General features: G+C 47.3%; 1 protein-coding gene across 1 annotated transcript in view; it reads right to left on the minus strand.

Annotated features, from left to right (window-relative positions):
* The window catches only part of SH3KBP1 (SH3 domain containing kinase binding protein 1), a 279,554-nt gene that overhangs the window by 52,093 nt on the left and 210,738 nt on the right, over positions 1-16,723 (minus strand). The window contains exons 10-11 of the mRNA XM_029929622.1: positions 12,199-12,306; positions 1,995-2,046 (exon numbers count right to left, since the gene is read on the minus strand). Of these exons, the coding sequence (XP_029785482.1) occupies positions 1,995-2,046; positions 12,199-12,306 (160 nt within the window). The remainder of the gene's footprint in view (positions 1-1,994; positions 2,047-12,198; positions 12,307-16,723) is intronic.

Here is a 16,723-nt window from a genome sequence, read left to right on the forward strand (position 1 = left end):
CCCCCCCCATGGGAGAAGTAAAAAAAGGGGGTCCTCCAGCCTCAGCTGGCCCAGCACTCCCAGCTGAGGTCCCAAACATCAAGGAGCAGACAGACAAGAGTCCAGCCGTGTCCTGTTCAAATTCCTGACCCCTGAATCCTCAGGCATAAGAAGATTGCTGTCTTCTGCCACCAGATTTGGGGCGGTCATGATGCACATTTCAAGTGGAGGGATGTGCAGAGAAGCTCTGTGGCTCTCTCTCAGTCCTTTCAATCTGTGCCTGGATCCCTCAAACATTACATAGTACATGTCCCCACAAGCACACGAGGCCATATAGACCGCAGCTGCTCCCTCGCCTGGGGTCTTTCAGCAGTTTCTGTGGCCTCAGGTGCATAAGAACACTTGGAAAATGGCCAAAGAGAGCCAGCCTAACCTTTGGTAAAACTGCTTTAAAAGGAAGAGAATTTGCCTATCATGTTACAATCTAGGCTTCTATTGAGAAGGAAGAAGTTCATTATCATTCCTAGAGACAGGAGGAACAGATAATTCCAGTACCACAAGAATCCAATCCTGGTTACATTCTAGGCCACCTGAGCCTTGGGCCACTCAACTCATCTCCTTGGTCTGTAATCCATCACCAAGGCCTCTAGGAAAAGGGTCTTCCGAGAAAAGCAAATCAACAGCCAGCTTTAATTTCACAACAAAAAAATATTGATCCAGTGTGAACCACTAGGTGGCAAAATTAAACTGCTCAAAGCAAACGAGGATGGGGGCGGAGCAGGAGATATAATTAACACCTCATCTCAGGGTTTAATCTCTGTAATTCTCAACTATGCTAAAGGAATGGGAAAGGAATTCGGGGTCAAGCTGATCCCCTGCCCCAACTCAGTAGACCAAAAGAACTTAAAAAAAAATCAGTCCTTGATAGATCTGTGAATAAACCAATCTGGAAATTTATTCATACTTTAAATGCTATAGATATATCACAGTTATTAATAGGCAGAACTAAAAATACCCCTACTCTTCTTCTGTTTTAGTTGTTAATTTTTTTAAATGCCACTTAACTAGTTATTCATGGAGGAATTTCTCCTCATAATTAGTTCTTAATAATTATAAAGAGGAGTTCTATTGGGAAATATGAATGATCATTTTCATGTACGAGAACCCTGTGTGCAATGAGTTACCAAATGTCCAACAACACCACATCTTCCTATATTTTTCAACCTTGGTACCTGAATTACACAGAGAAAGTGAATTGGACTCTTTTCAAGATTAATAAAGAATTATGAGGAAAAGTATGTATTGCTAGAATAACATTTTTATGGGGGGTGGGTAAGTGAAGTAAGTCCAAACTTTGGTTAACCATATGGGATGGACATTAAAAATCTAGCACCACTGCACATGCATGGTGAGGCTGTGACCCGTGGGAAGCAATCGTCCCTACGTTGGCCCTTGAGATTATGCGGGCATGGGCAAAAGCAGGACAATTAAGTTTCCCTTTCATCAAAAGCAGCTGATTAGGGGCATCTCGGTGTCTCAGTCAGTTAAGCATCTAACTCCTGATTTCGGCTCAGGTCATGTTCTCACAGTTCATGAGTTTGAGCTCAGCGTTGGGCTCTGTGCTGACAGCACGGAGCCTGCTTGGAATTCTCTGTCTCCCCTCTCTCTTTCTGGCTCTCCCTCTCTTTTTCAAAAATAAATTTTAAAAAAATTTTAAAAAGCAGTTGATTAGAAATAAAAACAAACAAACAAAACTGGTTTACTCCAAAACAAAGTCTTCCTGGTCATTCTCTTTGGGAGGCTACATGTTTTCACTGTACCAGGGATATATTTTAATGATGTTCATTTTTTAGGAAAAACAGCAGCATATTTGAAATCTGCTCAGTGAGACCAAGTGGTAACTTTCCAGTTTGGTAATCTGTGGCATTTGAATCTAAGAATCTTGAACTCTACCAAGGGTGCTGTAGATACACACAGACAGATACACGTTGTAGTGACGGACGGAAGTCCATTACCTGCCCCTTGCTTGATGACAGGAGCGGACGGAGGAGGTGGCTTCTTGGGTCTCTGAAAAATTAATCAAAATGATAAAACATGAGAGTGTTGACAAGCCTGGTCTGTCACATAAGGACCTCAGACAGTGTTTTCTAGATGGAGATTGGACAGACCAGAGAAGCTCTCCAAATAATTGAGCAATTCTCTCTCCAGGGATGTCAGGTTTGAGCACCTTGAAAGCAACACTAAAATAAATTCGGTCTGCAAAACAAAACTCTGATGGACAAATGCAATACCATTTCCCCCTTTCTAAATTTATAACAGCCTCTGGAAAAGCACGGCTCAGCAAAAATGGCCTGAAACCAGCAAGCACAATGGTCCTCCTACGCTGAAACCGCATTTGCAATTAAGATTTAATCTGCTGAATAACCAAGTGATTCAAGAGAGTTACTGGGACAGCTCGAAATCAGATCTGCTTCAGAGTTGGGACCTTCAGCAAATGTAGGCCGAGGGACTGGGTATGGTTCTAAACCTTCAGTGTCTTCTGACCCCAAGGCTGATGGGCCATTTGTGAGCACTCCCCACCCCCAACAGAACTGTTATACCCTGGAAACTGGAATGGAGCTTTTTTTTTTTTGCAATTTGTTTTTCTCTCACAACCTGTCACCTGTAGGTGACGAGGCAGCAGTGCAATCAGTAGCATCTATCCCTGAACCAGTTCCGGGATCGACTGCAGGAGAAAGATGTAGGCTGGACTTGGCAAATGACTCAGAGGCCATGAATCCAGCCAGGCACATTTCTTGGACACCTTTCTTAGAGAGAGGAGACAGAGGCGAGAAGAGAACCATCTCAATATTGAAATCATTAAAGAAAAGATGGAAACAGGGATGATTTGAGAATGTGATCCAGGTTGCTACTGATGCAATCCTCTCTGGGCATCACATGCCAATGATTTTCAAACAGTTCCACAAACTCTCCTGCACTCTGAAAACGTACCACTATGATGTCCCTGCAGGGATGGGCACGAGCCCGTGCCAGTCCTGGGCCCCTACCCACCAGCGCCCACCAGTGCCTATTGTACCAGAGCATGGGAAGCAATGATTTCAAGTAAAACCTGGAGAATATGAGACCAGTAAGGAACTTTCTCAGAAGGCACCACAGCATGTAGGCTCTGCATTCCATGACACTCTACCTCTGCTCTTCAGTAGCTGGGTGACTTGGCCGAGTTACCTCTAGTGGGCCAAGTAGCACGGTGGCCCAGAGGTGGGGCTTCAGTGCCTGACTGATTAAGAATCTTGGCTCTTTTGGTTCTTACCCATGGACACTGGGCAAGTGAACTCACCGAGCTAAACCTTCTTGTCTGTAAAATGACAATATCACCTCTCTCTTAAGAGGAGGTGGTTTCATAAATAGAGGGCATCAGTAAGCACTGCCCTGTTGAATCTTTCTGACAACTCTATCAGTAGTGACATTATTATGCCCATTTTGCAGATGAAATAATTGAGGCTTTAAGAGATGCAGCTGTTTCCCAAAGTCACCAGGCTGTCTGACCCACAGGTGTGCTCTGAACCACTGTGAAGGACCCGCCTTGTCAGAGAGCATCCACAAGGCAAACCACCGCACGGCCATATACTGTGCAGGGAGTGCACAAAAGCACAGGAAACTGTAGTATGTGAAAGTTTGAAACAAACAGACAAACAAACAGGTATCAAACTGCAGGTATAGTATGAGCTCAAATCAACTATGTTACAGAATGTACAGAAAGAGGAAAAGACTGGAAAGGAATAAATTAATAGTGTGACATCTGAGTAGCGTAGGATTATGGGCATGTGCATATGTGCGCGTTTCCTTCTTAATATTATTTTTCGATGCTGTCTATAGGAGTATAGACAAACTTCATCATAAACGGGAGAAAGAAAGATGCTCTAAGGGCCACCTCCCCACGCATACAGGCCATGCGCCAGCGGAAGGCCCCGCCCCGCCTGTCAGCACCTTCCAGCTCTCCAGCCCGATTTCTTCCTTTTCTGCCTCCCTTCTCTGTCCTTGTGTAAATTAGACTGGGGACAGATGTGTGTTTATCTAATGAAGTTATTGTTGAAACTCTGCCAACTAACCTTCCTTTACTTCAGGATTGGAGTAATTTCTTATTCACAGAATGGCCTCACTCTTCCCGGCCACGCCTCAAAGAGGCCTACTCAGGAGATGTCTTGCTCACTTCCTGCTCGTTTGAAAATTTTTATAACCAATTTCACGAGCCTCATCTTGCCGAGGCTGTTCCCCCAGCGACCTTGCCTCTAACCACAGGGCCCCAGATTAAAAAAAAAAATCCAACAATTACAAGTCATCCTGTTTTCCAAGATTATGTACCAAAAAAATATCCCTTAGTGTTGTGTCAGATGTGGCATGTAGCAGACACACGAAATGTGACAGGGCAGCGCAGAGGGGCACTGAGAGAGAGGACGGGACGTGTGAATCTACCAGACTGCGTGTGACCAACGTGGTCATCGTACATGTGCTCTTGACTGTGGCAGAGGGAGGAGGCTGAGATGCGGGGTTTGTGAGGAGGCCCGGCGCTGGCAGAGGCAGGTGGGGGCAGTTTTGAAAGACGTGACAGTCCTGTGACTGTCTTGTATCCCCCAGGCTTGGTCGGCTCTGGTCAGCTGATTAGCAGAGGAGGTTTACAGGTTGTCTTGTTTTTCTTCTTTTGACTTGACTTCACTCTCTGATTCCACCAAATTTAGCCTTCCTGCCTCTTTAGATGAGAAATGATGCCACGTTTGCAAATAAGAGGACTTTTAGGGTAATTCGAAACCAAAGCCAGGGCCACGGTTCCAGGTAGCTGTAGAATGCCCCCCAGGTGATGAAGAGAAGATTGCACGCGAGTCTACGTGCAGTGAGTTTCTTCTTTAAACGCAAGAGAAGACAGGGCAGGGAGAACCGAGAAGGCAGACTGGGAAAATCTGTAGCAAAACGTGACCGTGAAAACTCCAGCACAGGCACTCCTGATTCTCACATGAAAAGATGTAAGCACATGGCTCAGCTGGTTTTCCCCAAAATGTCCGATGGCGACTGGATGAAGGGCACAGGATGGAAGGGGCCCCCAGGTTAAGCAGGAGGCCGACGCTCTCTCTGTCGTGTTTACCAGCAGCAACGAGCGCTGCACGCGTGTGCTGAGAAACACCCTTTCAACTCGGGCGAGTGTTTTGAGTCATGAATTTTTAGAGGCACTTGTTCTATTTCTTCTCTTTCTCCCTCCCTCCGTAGTGAAAATAGAACACTCCAGATCCAAATTCAGGTGGCTTCAGCCTGCTCAATTTGCAGATTGATGCTAAAAACAGAGGATGTAAGAGCTGCGAGTGATCCCAGGGTCCCCCCCACAGCTGAGAAAAGCGAGGTCTACAGGGGCTGAGTCAACAGCCAGGTGACAGCCACAGAGGGCCTAGAACTCACACCTCTCAGTGTCCAGACTGTGGCGATTCATCACTGAATCACCATTTTCTCATGTCTAGGGGAGCAGGATGCCTCCCATGGTCTTCACATATGCAGGGCGTACAGGCCCCCGTGTGCCTGTGTGCGCCTGCGCGCGCGTCTGCCGTGTGGAGTCGTTGGCTTGGACACGGAAGCAAATACCATCCTTCAAAGGATACATTAACTAGATCTGATTGCTTACCATTATTGCCAGGAAGGAAATAGATCTGAATGTTCTGGAGTGAAGACAGCAGGAAAGCAAGTTTTACTTCCTGCTGATGGATTTCAGAGCTGACTCTGCCCTTTGTTAGGCAAGCCTGGCCGGCCCCAGGCAAAGAGCTCATCAGCTGGCTCAACTGGCCTCCCTGGCAGGAATTCTGATTTGCCACTTGGCCTCTTGCCTTCAGAGCTCTGGCCCCACACATGTGGTTTGCTGAAAATAACCAGAGAGGCGTACTCTTGATGGCTGCATGCCCTTTAAGGGGGCTTTGTTGGAGGAATGTAGGAAAATTCTGGAAGCAAATCTTGGCTTGATTTTTGAATCTTGGGAAGCTGTCTTCCAGGCTTCCAGCTAAGTTCTTTAGAAGTGTCTGTGTGAGGCTAGAGAGCGGACAAAATTGGACAGTCCCTGACCAGGGCACACCTCATGGCTTTAGAAACAGTCCAAGGCCTCCACTCTGCCCTTTCCTCGCCTGCCCCTGGTGGACTGGCAACACCTTTGAAGAGGGTAGCTGGGGCTATGCTCGGGTGACTACAGTATCTGTAACTGCCCCTCTGCACCCTAAGGAGTCCCTAGCACAGGATTGTGCCAGGAGCCACCACAAAAACCTGCTCTTGGCAGGGTCTCTCTTGAGTTTCCTCTCCTTAACTTCTGGTCGGGTGGCCGGCATCCCTGGTCTCCTGGCCTGCAGCTCTTGGCTGGGCCTGGCCAGCCTGCCAGCTTACTGGGTAGTCACCCAGGCTCCGGGATTTGGCTTCTCCCCTAGATGCTCACATAGTTTACCCCCTTGGCTCACGCCTTTGCTCCCTCTACCCACTCTAAAAGTGATGCCTCAACCCCATGCCCAGACCTCACATGCAGAAAGACCTGGGCTCCCCTCTGTCAGGAAAGAGGCATCTGACAAGTGGCCTGGCTTCTCCCTCCCCGCTCCTCCTCTTTCATACCAGTACAGGAGAGAGCAGTAAGTAGAAGGGGAGGGACCGAAGGAAGGGAAGGTACACCTGGTCACCAATGACCAAAGGACAAGTGATTCCTGAGAGCCAACCACATACCAAGCATGCACTATGGACTGAATGTTCATCCACTCGATGGACCTCCTACTCACACGGTGAAATCTAATCCCCAAGGTGGTGGTGTTTTGACGTGTTGCCTTTGAGGGTGATTGGGTCATGAGGGTGGCGCCCTCATAAATGGAATTAGTGTCCTAACAGAAGAGACCCCAGTGAGTTCCCTTACTTCTTCTGCCGTCTGAGGGCACAACAAGAAGAGCCGACTATGAAACAAGAAGTGGACCTTCACTAGAAGCCAAATCTTCTGGCACCTTGATCTTGGACTTCCTAGCATCCAGACTGTGAGGAATAACCTTCTGTTGTTTATAAACCACCCAGTCTATATGGCATTCTGTTAGAGCAGACTGAACTGAGACATACACTTTCAGGTCCATGAAGGAGAAGCTGGGGACATGGGCGCTGCCTTAAAGAGATAACGTTTGAGATGGAATGATGACAGAAGTGCCTCAGGCAAGAATACACCGAATGAGGCACTCAGCTGAGAGAGTATGGGCTCCAAGTACCAACAGAGAAGGAAGAAGGCTTGCCACCCAGCCCACTTCCGGAAAACTCAGATGGGGCACCATCATGAGCTCATACTTGGGTGATACTGATGCCTTGACCATCCCCATGTCTGCATGTGAAATTATCCAGAAAATTACATGTACAGACAAGGTTGCAGGTGAATTTTTTTTTTTTTACAATGCTGTTTAATAGAAGCACGTATTTGTTTCCTTTTGGAAGACTAGTTGGGGAAATGATTCATTGGACATCTTTAGAAACTAGAAACAGTGGTTCTCAAATAGCTGAAGGACAGGACTAGGAACAAAGAAAATTTGGGCTGAGACAGTTATATACACCAGGTTGTCAGATGACGGGGGCTAAAGGAGGGGGCCTCCGAAGAACTTGGTAAAGAGAATGTAGTCACAGTTACACTGGCAAAACTCCCTTACAGTGGATTAGTCGTAGAAATCAAGGAAGAGTCCTCCTTTCATCTAAAACTTTGGACTCTACGCAACTGCTGAGTGATCTAGAACAATCTTAAGGTTGGCACTCAACCGTGTCTGGGAATGTGGGAGACCTACTTGACTTCACCACAACGTATCCGTCTGGAGACTGACAGTGAGCAAGAAGGGTCCGGTCAGCTGCGAAAAAAGAAAACCAGTGGGAAGCTGCCAAGGCCAAACGTGCACTGCACTTGCAAAGAGCATCTCAGCTTAGCTGAATTCAACACACAGCTGCCTTGGCACAGCCTGCCCTCTGGCGCATGAGGGGGCCTCAAGCTGGGCCGGTGAGGCCCTTGGCGTGAACGACTGATTCCTCTCGCTTTCCTTCCTTGCTCTCCCAGAAAGCACCAAATACATGTGGTCTCTTGTAGAATCTGGCTTCGAGAAAGCCAGGCCCAGTGGGAGCAAGCGCCCAGGGCAGGCAGGCCCATGCGTCCTAGACTGGCTGACATTTCCGTTCTTGTTGCAATTAGTAAGCTGGCAGTCTGCTCGCTGGGAAAGTCTGTGAGTTGGCAAAGGTGAGTCTGCATCGCAGCCGCAGGCATCTTTAGGAATGTCTGACGGAAGGCTTCTGTGTTCCTGAGAGGCAGACCCTCCACTGCAGAACATTTGCGACGAAACGCCTCCAGGAGCCTTCACGGCGCTCTGGCTCCTGACAAGGTATACTAGAGCAGTAGCGGCTTTTTGGGGGGATTTGAACGGTTTCTGTTTAAGGTGTTAGAGCCTAAGAGTTTTTCTTCAAAAGCAATCTTTCAGCAACATTATCTTTCAGAATCTGTCTTCTATCTTGTTAATGACAGTGAGTTTTCTGTTCTTGAGAGCCCAAGCTCCCCGTTTCCCTTCAATAATGATGAGAGAGCATGTACGTTGATTGCTTCAGTAGAGCTCTCAGAATATTTAATCTTTCCATTTTGATATTCAATTTTACTGTCAAGTCTCAAAATAAACAGACAGCCATCGAATCAGGGTTCTCTCATAAAGAGCTTACATAATTGCTCTAAAATATACACTGGGAGATCAGTGGGTGCAACCCCCACCGGGAGTATCTTGAGGGAAAGCCCCAAAGCGTTTGTCACCTGGCCAGCGAGAATCTGCCGAGCACTCTCAGAAAGAAAGCCCTCCAGAAAATTCCGAAAGGCTCTGGGTAACCACCGGGGTCCGCCCCGCAGCAGCAAGCGGGCAGCCGCATCACAACGCTTCCGCGAGGCCTCCTGATTCAGGTTTGCTGTCATCTCCCCTAGCCATCCCAGACCGTCCTCTTTTCTGGGTGAATGGCTGCAACACCAGCCACTGGCAAGACAAGGCGACATGTGCTGAAACTGGTGGCAGAATGTTTCAGATTCTGTCAGTCACACGGCGCATTTGTGTTAATGATTCTAATCGTCGTTACACAGTCGGCTCGGCAAACAACAGCCCCAGCTCCAGACACACTGTCGCCAACTCCCCAGCACTCTGCGTGCGGCGATAAAGGCTGGCACAACAGCCAGGGCAAAGCTGGTTGGCTGGTTTACGGGCCGGAGGGATAAAGAGGATGGAATACTTGCCATTTGCTAAGAGCTTAAATGCCACATCAAACAATCACTTCTCAGCTGCAGGTATTACTTTGTCTGACAGGTACGACCACTGTTTTCCCCCAGCTGAGTTTTCTGCTTCTTAGGGATAAGGTTGCAAGACCTATCAGAGACACGGGGGCTGCCTGTCTGAGGTTGGAGAGAGGCCCGTGGGGCCCCGAAGAGCGCGCATGCCTCAATGAGCAAGCGGAGTCTACTCCTCACTGACAACTTCACTCTCTCGGTAGAAGCCTTCCCTTAATACCTTACGTAACAGAGCAGAGCTTCTAGAGTAGTCTGCCATGGGCTCTCTCTCATCTGGTATACTTATTGCCCCACTAAAATATGAGAGGGAACTAGAAGGCAAGGTGCCACAATGTAGGCAACCACAGACTTTGCCCATTTGTGAAAAGAATCATCTAGATTTTACCTTAGCCTTCAAAATCATCCTGTATCAATCAGAAGCAGGAAGGTGGCAAACGTCCAGGAGGACAGCATGCTCGCTAAGATTCCTTGGCCACAGGGAGAGGAGTCACCATGAAGGACTTGGCATCCAAATACTTTAGGACATGACCGCCTTTTACCAGGCTTGCAAAGGAGGGTGAGGAGGGTCCAGTGGGCAGTCGGGACGGCCGTCTCCCCTCCGCTCCCTGGAAGAGGCCCACCCTTAGCACCCTTGTGGAAAGGTCTGACAGATCTCTATGACCCTGAGCATCAGACCTGCGGCCAGACCCTAAGCCCACAAAGGCAGGAAGGGACCCAATAAACACACAGTGGACGAAGAACATAAAACCTAACTGCCAGGTAGCAGATCCTGAAAAAAGACAAGAAATAACATGAAGATTATGTCATTCTGGGCCCGCTTGTCTCTACGACTATATTTTATAAAGCACTAGATTTCTTTTTAAAGGCTATCGTCAAAGTTCTCAGCTGCATTTGGATTCCCAGGGAAGCTCATACAGATATCGAGATAACTGTGTTGATGTGACAGCCAAAGGAAGAGGAACCAGAGTCAGACTGCTATCATTACTGCACAGTTGGACCTGGAGCTTTCCCACACTTGTGACAACAGTCATGGCACAAAGACTGTACTAGTTAACATATATGTGGCATCAACCAAGTTCACAAGTCGCTGTGCTAAAGATGTCATACCTTTTCAACAGTTCAACAAGGAAGGTACCATTATTCTCACAAGTGTCCAGATGAAAATACTGAGGCTTAGACACATTCCGTGAGGTGACCAGGAACAGAACAAGTAACCGACAGGGCCATGATTCCAGCCCAGGTCTGTCCAGGGCTGTAGCCTGGAGTCACAACCACTACGCCTTGGAAATGTCTGCCAAACCTCACTCTTGTGTCCGGTTGTTTCAAACCATTTACTATCCAGTCATTACCAAGTGTTCGCATCTGTTTTTCTCAGGGATGGATTCTGTCAACTGATAACCCACCACCGCGATCATCTAGTAAAAATGGCTCAAGTGATTTTGCTTGCTAGAATTGTTTTTTTCTTGAATGATGAGCTCCTCTCCGCTCTGAGAATTTATTTCTCTCCTAAAATATGGTGAGGCACTAGAAGGTGGGATGGTTGTCATTTAAACGGTGCTTCCCAAACTGTAAGGTGTAATGTGTAATGTGTCACCTGAGGACCGCGTTCAAATGTAGATTCTGATGTGCCAGGTCTGGAGTGGAGTGGGAATATTCTAACAAGCTCCAGGCAATGCTGATAAAGTGTGGCACATGGACCAGCAGTTAAGTGTCAGGGATCTAGAAAACCCTAGGTGTGGGGAATAAGCTTAGGAATTCCCTGAGCTTATTCCCCACAAATAGGAATCAGAATCCAGATTCTCTCAACTGAAACTCAGTTCCAAAAGAGCACAACATGTGCGGAGCAGAACAGTCTTCAGCTACGTAAGAAAGCAACATATCCAAAAGCGTAAAATGTGTGGCCCTAGGCTTCAAGCCAATCTAAAAGATCTATGGGGCATCATCTTGGAGGGCACCAATACCATGCAGCTTCTCGAACAATCACAGGTGTTCATCTAAGCAGTACACACACCATCCATACTGTTTAGTGTCCTTAGCAACCAACCCGCCAGTATGCAGCCATCCTTCATAAACGTCAGCTCCCTGGGAATGGTCATGGGTCCAAGTCAGGCTCATGGTCCAGTAGCAGAGTCCCAATGGGCATAAAATAGCAACCAGTCCAGAAAGGCAGATAGAAGTCAAGTGAAAGCCTGGGCAAAAAGCCCGGAGGTGCAGGACAGAATGGAAAGGACCAAGGTGCTGCCCCCTTATACTGTAAAGTGCTTCTAAGTTGTCAACATTTCTTGTTACATCTCATCAGAGAAAGAATACACCTGTGGTGAGGCAAAGATGGGCTGGCTCATTTCAATGGCAGCATTGGAAGATAGGTCCCCACAAAGAGAAAATGGGTCGGGGGTGAACGCATATATGCACGCAGTGCAGGAACATGACTGGCCTCGCTCTCAGCTTCACGATGTGCTTTTCAGCCACTTCCACAATACGGGGCACGTCACCGCCCCCAAGGACATATTACACAGGATGCAGGCAGTCCACTTAAATGGAGCCCCCCAGAGGTCTTGTCATTTGGGCGCTTGTATGTTCCAGGTACTGAACCAAGTGCTTTACACATATTATCTTGTTATTCATGCAACAACACTAGAGTAAGGATCGCTGTCACTAGCTGTCATAGAGGAAACTGATGCTTCACATCAGTGGAGTGGACTTGTTCACACTCCCACCCAGCGGACAGAACAGCCGAGCGCTCAGAAACCAGGTGCATGGAAGTCAAATACCGGTGCTCTTCAATGGCCCACTCAACCCCCCTCACCCCGCACCCCGAGACCCCTCAGGGAAGCCACCATTCTGACAGCGCGTGGAGCACCGACATCAAAGCCGGCAAGACTTACGTTCCCCTCCTTTTCGAAGTCAGGCGGAAGTAACTTGACGAAGTTATCGGGGAACACTCCTCGTCTGCCGTTGAGCTCTCCTTCCCACCAGCCCACGTCGATGCAGTCCTAGGAAACAGGTGAGCAGAGAGTGAGAAACGGGGCAAGCACCCTCCAGGGAGGCCTGACACCCTTTTAGAGGGAATGGAGGCCCTTTCCTTGAGGCCACTATCATTAACCCATCCACAGAGGTTACTGAGACCAAGTCAGCATGAATCTCAGAGTCGGAGGGGAGAACACAAGCGCACGTGTGCTGGAGCTGCCGGCCGGGACCCGAAGCCCAGCGCGGCTTTTGGACGCCCTGAATCAATAAGATCTTTTTTCTTTTCTTTTCTTTTTTTTTAAAGATGGGAGGATACATATCTTCATAGTCTTAATTTTACTGAAATAAACTTATTTCATTAACAGCAAGCATGCCTTAGAAAGTATCACAGGCACAAATGTTCTCTCAGCCTGGCCAAGTGAGAAGCAGCCCAGCCTAAGAAACATCACACTCTGGGGGCACCTGGGTGGCTCAGTCGGTTAAGCGTCCAATGTTGGTTCACGTCATGATCTCACAGTTCGTGAGTTTGAGCCCCACGTTGGGCTCTGTGCTGACGGCTCAGAGCCTGGAGCCTGCTCCGGATTCTGTGTCTCCCTCTCTCTCTGATCCTCCCCTGCTCACGCTGTCTCTGTCTCTCAAAAATAAATGTTAAAAAAAATTAAAAAGAAAAAGAAAAAGAAACATCATACTCTGGGCAAGCTTGCGAACGCCCTGCTCTTCCTCGCCTTCTCCTTTTGGTGTTGATGGGGCATGGCTGCCCTCATGAAAAGCCCTTCCCCCACCTTACAGAATTCCATGGCTTGCTTACTAAATGAGTGAACAAGTCTATTCAGTCTTCCAGATCAAATGTGCTTCCCTTTAAATCATGCCTATTCTGTTCAGTCACTCGCCAAACGTTTACTGGCTGCCTATTTTGTGCCAGGTGCCAGGGAGACGGTGAGAGGCTGGCCTGTGCCAAGCTTCTGTCCTGAGCCTAATGGCCTCATGGTTCTCCTGGACATTTAACGTCATGCCACGAACCACTTCGATTTTACCTCACATCCAATGCGTTGGAAGGCAAGGTTGTTCTCGTTTCACCATGTATCCCACATTTGTTCCCCGGCTCTAATTCCACCTCTACTACCCTAATCCAAGACTCCCCTGGCCTACCGCAAACCTCCTCACTTGGGCATTTTTTCCTGCCCAGTGTATGTACAATGTACACACAGCGCTATTAATTACATGTCCTTGAGTAAAAACCCAGTTCTCAGACTGTGATCAACAACTTCCTGCTACAGCCTAAAACGAGCAAAGGCTTTTCGAAAAATGCTAGCAACACACAGGACTTTCAAAGGTATGTCTGAAGCAGGAGATGTTCAACAACGTGAGGAGATCATGCTCGTACCCATGGAGAGACACTCATGGTCCTCTGCAGAACCAGCGGCCCAGGATGGCTCAGGCAGCAGATGTGCGGCCAGCCCAGGGCCCTGCTGCTGACCCCTGGCGGGCCACAGCTTATGTGACTCACAGGCACCTTGCTCGGTCATACATCTTAGCAAAGTGAGGAAATCATCTGGCTTTTTCACCATTATGCCCCCAGCCCACCGCTCAATGACCGATGTAATAAATATTTATGGAATCAGTGAAGACTCTAACCTTAAGTTCTGCGATCTCTTGCAGTCAGGACAAGGTAGCCCCCATCTACCCTAACTCATGATGCTTCTACTAAGAGAGGGCCCACATCAGGTGAGAAGTAAATGAGCACCACCCCCGCTTCTGATGTGGTATCTGCTTACAAAGGTAAGTTAACCCTGTAGAAGAGGCTGTGGGTTTTGGAAGTGTGCCCTTCATCACGCATGGTAAATTCTAGTCCTGACCAATGCCAAAAAAACAGACACTTGAAGCATCAAGTTCAGATTTACCTAGAACAAATCCAAGTTCAAAAGACAACCTGAGTGAATGCTTATCTTTCTTGAAAAACAACAAAGAGAAGCCCGGGTAAGTATTCTGGTCCCGCTCATGTCACGTCACTCCCCAAACAATCCAGCGTCAGTCCCCACAGAAGGGATTCATGAACAGGGATGGCAGTGGCAGAGTGTGATGGCTTCTGATGTTCTTCCAACCCTGAGAAGACGTCATCGACGACACCAGAAAATCTTGGGAAGGAGAAGGCATGACATTCCTATACTCTTAATCTTTAGGAATTAAATCTTTCAACCCAGAAGGCTCTGCTTTTGAGGAAATGCTTGGCACCTTTTTCTCCTCCTCATCTTCCAGACAAGTCCTACTTCTTTTCAAAACCCAACTTGAAATTCACCTTTAGGAAAGTGAGCATGATGAATACTTTATCTTTTCTCTAACACTCACAACTGTGTTAATTTGCACTTCATGATATCCAATTCAATAAACATCTATTAAATGCAAAGTATATTTAAGTTCTTTCTGAAGGCACCAAACATTAAACCTGCAAAGAACATGATTCCTAACTTGAAGGAGCTTATTAGAGATTTATGTGCAAGACCCCCATGCACAATACTACACAAGGCCCTCTTGGATAATGGGTATCAACCAAGAGGTCTGCTATGAAAGAGAAGACAATCCTTAAGGGCTTTTCAAATAATCTTAAATCTTTTCATGTGTGAAGGGTTTGCTTATGTGAGGAGTGCACTTCTCTGTACATTCATTTCAGAGCATCTGATATAGAATGACACCCACAAAAGGCACTTAAATACTGTTTCATGCTACATTTCTTTTAGAAGGTTTCTTTCCAACTTTCTGACTAGTGCAAATCCATGCCTCACCTTAGTCTTAGTAACCCAAGAATCATTGCAATGAAGGCTTTTCTTTCATATGTAAGAAAATCAATGAAGAAAATTTTAACAAGTGGAAGCGTATCTAGAATAACTTTGGAACTGATGCATGCCTACGGGGGAAAACAGTGCATATGACATACTTATTCCATCTCCCATCAGTGGGGAATGAATGGCTTGGATGGCCCATGTATACTCTGCTTTTTAAGGATGACCATCGTGTAATTCCAGGTAAGAGAGGGAAAGCATGAAGGGAGAACACAGTCTATCTTACTGTTCTGATCAGTAAAAGGACTAATACAGGGCTCATGGATGTGATGAGCACATTCCAAAGAGGAAATAGCCAGTGTGCCTGAGGACACAAAGGAAGGCGGAAGAGGGAGTCTGCTGCAGGACGGGAACCAGCCCACGGTCGAGGTACCTGGAGCAGGAAAGAGATTGACAGAGAACCAGTGCACTTCTTACCCACTAGCAAAAGAAGCTAATTTAAGGGGAAAAGGAACCATTCTGATGGCAAAATGAGAAGTGGAAATACATCTTCCACAAACCAGGCAGAAGAACTAGACTTTTCATGGCAGAAATGAAGAGACAGTTATTTGTATGAGGGCTGTGCTTCTGGAAGTATAAAAGAGCAGCAAATTCAATTTATTTGCCAAGGACTGAAAACATGCAGGATAGCAGAGGAATTCAGAGGTAAACCAAAAATCATAATGTCCTTATAGGGCTCCCAAGCTCAGAAGCTAGCGGGAGAGGCAGATGCAGTGAATCAATATGATGCAGAAATGCCAGCAGGAGGGCAAAGCCAGAATTAAAAACAAGTGGGACCAAGAAAAACCAGGTAGCCTGAAGAGAGAATGAGAGCATGAACCAAGGCAATGAGAAAGGTCAAAGGCAGGATCACCAAGCATGAAGGAAGGGACGAGGGACAGTGGGAAGCTGGGGTCATGGAAGAGAATATTCAAGAACTGGTGCTTAGAGTGAAGGCAGTGCCTGGCTCCCAGGGGGTTCCCAGCAAACATCTGTTGAACAGTGATGAGAGGTGTGAGGCAAGATGGCACCCGTGAGAGGCAGGAGCAGGATGCAGGGACATTGGGTCAATGATGTGTGAGGCCAGAATGTCATTAGGGGATAGTGGATGTCCCCAAGGAGGATGGCAGTGTAATGCCCAAGATTTCAATATCACCCCAAAACCAGAAGTCGCCAGGGAGACCGAGTCATGCATGTAAAAGCAAAGGGCATTTATTATTATGGCTTAGGCTCGCCGGGCCTAAGTTCGGTCTCACAGCCTTCATCAACGCAGTGGATCCGTGCTGAGAGCCCTGAACAAGGGCGGGGTAGGGCTTTTATGAGTTTTAGGAAGGGGCAGTTACAGGAAATCGTGACACAGGCACGGTGATCCAATCATAATGTACATTATCATTGACAACAGGTTTAACCATACACATTGTTCAGAGTGTTCATTACTTTTGGCGGGACCCAATTACAACATTTAGGATATCTTTGAAATTAACCAATTACAGAGCGAGTTCAGGGTCTTGTTTGGTGACTATCGGGTTAACTTTAACATTAGGTAACAGGGTCCTATCTAAAGTTTCTATCTGTAGGCCTTACCCTTAGGAATGTGGGGAGAGGTAGCTGGCCTTTCCTGATTGGA

The sequence above is a fragment of the Suricata suricatta genome, chromosome X (genome assembly GCF_006229205.1).
Source record: "Suricata suricatta isolate VVHF042 chromosome X, meerkat_22Aug2017_6uvM2_HiC, whole genome shotgun sequence".
Taxonomy (NCBI): domain Eukaryota; kingdom Metazoa; phylum Chordata; class Mammalia; order Carnivora; family Herpestidae; genus Suricata; species Suricata suricatta.